The 3,413-nt window shown below is 37.0% G+C and overlaps 1 protein-coding gene across 1 annotated transcript in view; it reads right to left on the minus strand.

Annotated features, from left to right (window-relative positions):
* LOC107714932 (inactive dipeptidyl peptidase 10-like) overlaps positions 1-3,413 on the minus strand; it is a 61,466-nt gene that overhangs the window by 17,224 nt on the left and 40,829 nt on the right. Inside the window, exons 8-10 of the mRNA XM_016520931.1 lie at positions 1,756-1,876; positions 1,331-1,485; positions 1,052-1,149 (exon numbers count right to left, since the gene is read on the minus strand). Coding sequence (XP_016376417.1) covers positions 1,052-1,149; positions 1,331-1,485; positions 1,756-1,876 — 374 coding nt within the window. The remainder of the gene's footprint in view (positions 1-1,051; positions 1,150-1,330; positions 1,486-1,755; positions 1,877-3,413) is intronic.

Below are 3,413 nucleotides of genomic sequence, written 5' to 3' on the forward strand. Positions count from 1 at the left end.
ACTTCTTTTGGACTGAAGCAATGCAACACCCTCTGAGTGGCATTAAACAGCTTGAAAGATCAAAGACAATTTTTTATATAACTCCGACTGGATTCGTCTGAAAGAAGAAAGTCATATACACCTAGGATGCCTCGGGGGTGAGTAAAACGCAGGCTAATTTTCATTTTTAGGTGAACTAACCCTTTAAATAGAGAAGGTTGGTATTCTGGAGCGGCACAGCCTGAGCCCAGACTTGATTCCAATTGAAAATCAGCAGTAAGACCTGAAATTGCTGTCCACCGGCAGTTTCCATCTAATCTGGCAGAGCAGAAGCATATTTGCGCTGAAGAATGGCCAATAATTCTACAATCTAAATGCGGAAAGCTCACGCCGACAAACCCGGGATGATGCAGGCTGTATTTTTGCTATGGGACTATGTGCAAAGTATTAAAGGGGGTTGGGGAAAACATAAAAGAAAATCATTAAAAAATTAACTATTAACTGCAACACTTTATCATTGCAAATGTAATAAAATCTTCAGTGAGTAACATCAAACCCCTCTCAATAATCCATTGCACAATGTTGCCTCAGAGCAACAACCCCATTTTCTTCAGTTTGCAAATGCATGATGCATTTCAAATGCCAATAAAAGGTTTAATAATGAAGGAATTACTTTGAATAAACTACTAAAATCTTTATTTTTGTCGCACTGCATCCATTTTGAAGACTTATTCTGGCATTACGCACAATGTTGAGACAATTCTCTCTCATAAAAGCATCTGTTGTTCATATTGTTCATCCATTAAAATAACTCACATTTGTTAGAGACTAAACTTGATTTTAAAGCATTCAGTCCTAAATTATTTGCATATCATGAATTGCGTAAACGTGTTTGTTGCCTACAACCAACACTGCGACAGTGAAATTAATACAAATGGTTTGCAATGCTTTTAACAATATAAAAAAGTTTTTGTTTAATAATGCATGCAATAGACAGTTAAGAGGCATTTCCATAGCCTGTGCACTGCATCTGCGCAAATGTGGACGCACGATAATTAAAGATAAACTTCACCTGCTGTTGTGGGAGTCTGGAGGAATCATCTCTAATGTGTGTGCTGGACCATATAAATTCACCACAAACAGACTGGCTGATGGGATTCTGGAACCCGCCTGTACAGAGCAAATTATTTTAACATCATCAAATCAAATACTAAATGCTCTTGCAGTCTATAAATAGTGCATATATTTGCATTAATGATTCAATATAAACTTTTACTGTGATATTGGATTCATTTTGAGGTTATTTCGTCTTGTAAAACAAAATAGTTGGCTGCATGTCCATTGTTCTTACCTTCGGATACGGGTAGAGGAAATTAGAAGGGTAGATCCCGCCCAGGAAGTGATGAATTTCCATAAAAGGAGTTGCTGAGTTGTTAATAGACAGATATGCCAGGCGCGCGCCGTCTTTTGCCCACCAGAACGCAGGGTATTTCAGCAGTATCTCCTCTACATTTTAATAAGGTAAGACAGAAATGAAATTTTGATGAGGCTAATTAACCCATACGTAGACCTACGCTGATTATCATAAATCTCATTTACCCATCTCATTTTGTATTTATGAGACCAAATGAGATAATAGTCTCTTCGTGAATACTGCAATGTCTTCAAGGGGTTGTCAAAATTGTCTCAAGGAAACATAAAATTAAGGCTACTCATTAGATTGATGGACTGCAGTGAGAGTGTTTTGAAGGGGACAACACGTCCGAGATCACTGACCCTCATAGGTCCAATCAGACAGTCCATTAACCACCATTCCGTTTCTGCCCGTGGCTGTCAGACGCATCGCTTTGCTAAAAACATCTGGCTTGTAGTAGATGTCATTTTCAAAGACAGAGACCTGGAGTCAACAAATAGACACAGCCAGCATTAATATAGAGAGATTAAGCCCTAATATAAAATGTTTATAAGGATATTCAGAAATTAAGAGGGCTGAGTGCATATAAACAATTCAAATCACAGCTTGATAATTATTTTAATGCTATGGCCAATATTAAATTCTTATAATATATTGTCTGAAGAAATAACAAATAAAACACTAAAATCTGGAAAATCAGTCCTTTTAAATGCTACAACTGAATTTAGCCATCAAACGTTATATACAGTATGAAAATGGATATTCATTTTGAGATTTGTTATGCACAATTTAATTATTTTTTATAATTAAATATACTGATAATTAACTCAACTAAACTCAAACTTTATTTATAAAGCACTTTCAACACCACGACTGGAACCAAAGTGCTGTACAGAGAAAGATAAGAAAAAAGAAAAAAAATGAATACCAACAAATAACATACACAGCTAAAAAGCATTGTCAAACGCTAGAGAAAACAAAAGAGTTTTAAGCGCACTCTGAAAAACACCCTAAGTTGGAGAAGATTTAATAGACAGAGGAAGGGCATTCCAGAGCCTAGGAGCTGCCACAGAGAAAGCACGATCCCCTCTACATTTTAGACGAGATTGCGGAACCATTAGGAGTAGTTGATCATTTGAGCGCAGAGATCTGCTGGATTGACAGACCCTAATTAAATTAGTAACATAGTCAGGTGATAGACCATGCACAGCCTTATAAACATACAGCAACGCTTTGAAATGAATTCTGTATCGTACAGGTAACCAATGCAGTTTGATTAACACAGGAGTAATATGCTCTCTCCCCTTTGTACTTGTTAAAAGTCTGGCAGCTGAGTTCTGAACAAGCTGCAAACGAGAGAGAGAGAGCTGATTCAAACCCAGATACAACACATTACAATAGTCCAAACGAGATGACACAAAAGCATGAACAACCTTCTCCATATCTTCAAAAGAGAGGATGGACTTCAGCTTAGATATTGACCTTAGATGGAAAAAGCTATTTTTAACAACAGCATTAATTTGTCGGTCAAATTTGAGCTCAGAGTCAAAGATGACACCAAGGTTTTTTACACAGGACAGTTTCTTCCCAGGAAACTGCCCCAGGCAGTCATAGATATCATTAACATAACCCTTATTACCAAATAAAATCATCTCTGTCTTATCTTCATTCAATTGAAGAAAATTATTTGCCAACCAGCACTTAACCTCTGTCAGACATTGATGCAGAGACTGCAAAGCACATTTATGGTCCTGTTTCAATGGTAAGTAAATTTGTGAATCATCCGCATACAAGTGATAATGAATCCCAAATTTTTCAAAAATAAAACTCAATGGCAACATATACAGAGAAAATAAAATTGGTCCCAGAATAGAGCCCTGAGGAACCCCACAGACAAGAGGAGCAGTAGAAGAAGAGTAATCACCTAAACTGACTGAAAAAGTCCTATCCTTCAGATAAGAAGAGAACCATTTTAAGGCTAAGCCCTGAACACCAACATGATTCTTGAGACGAGCAATAA

This window comes from Sinocyclocheilus rhinocerous, unplaced genomic scaffold (assembly GCF_001515625.1).
Source record: "Sinocyclocheilus rhinocerous isolate Xijiao unplaced genomic scaffold, SAMN03320098_v1.1 scaffold28, whole genome shotgun sequence".
Taxonomy (NCBI): domain Eukaryota; kingdom Metazoa; phylum Chordata; class Actinopteri; order Cypriniformes; family Cyprinidae; genus Sinocyclocheilus; species Sinocyclocheilus rhinocerous.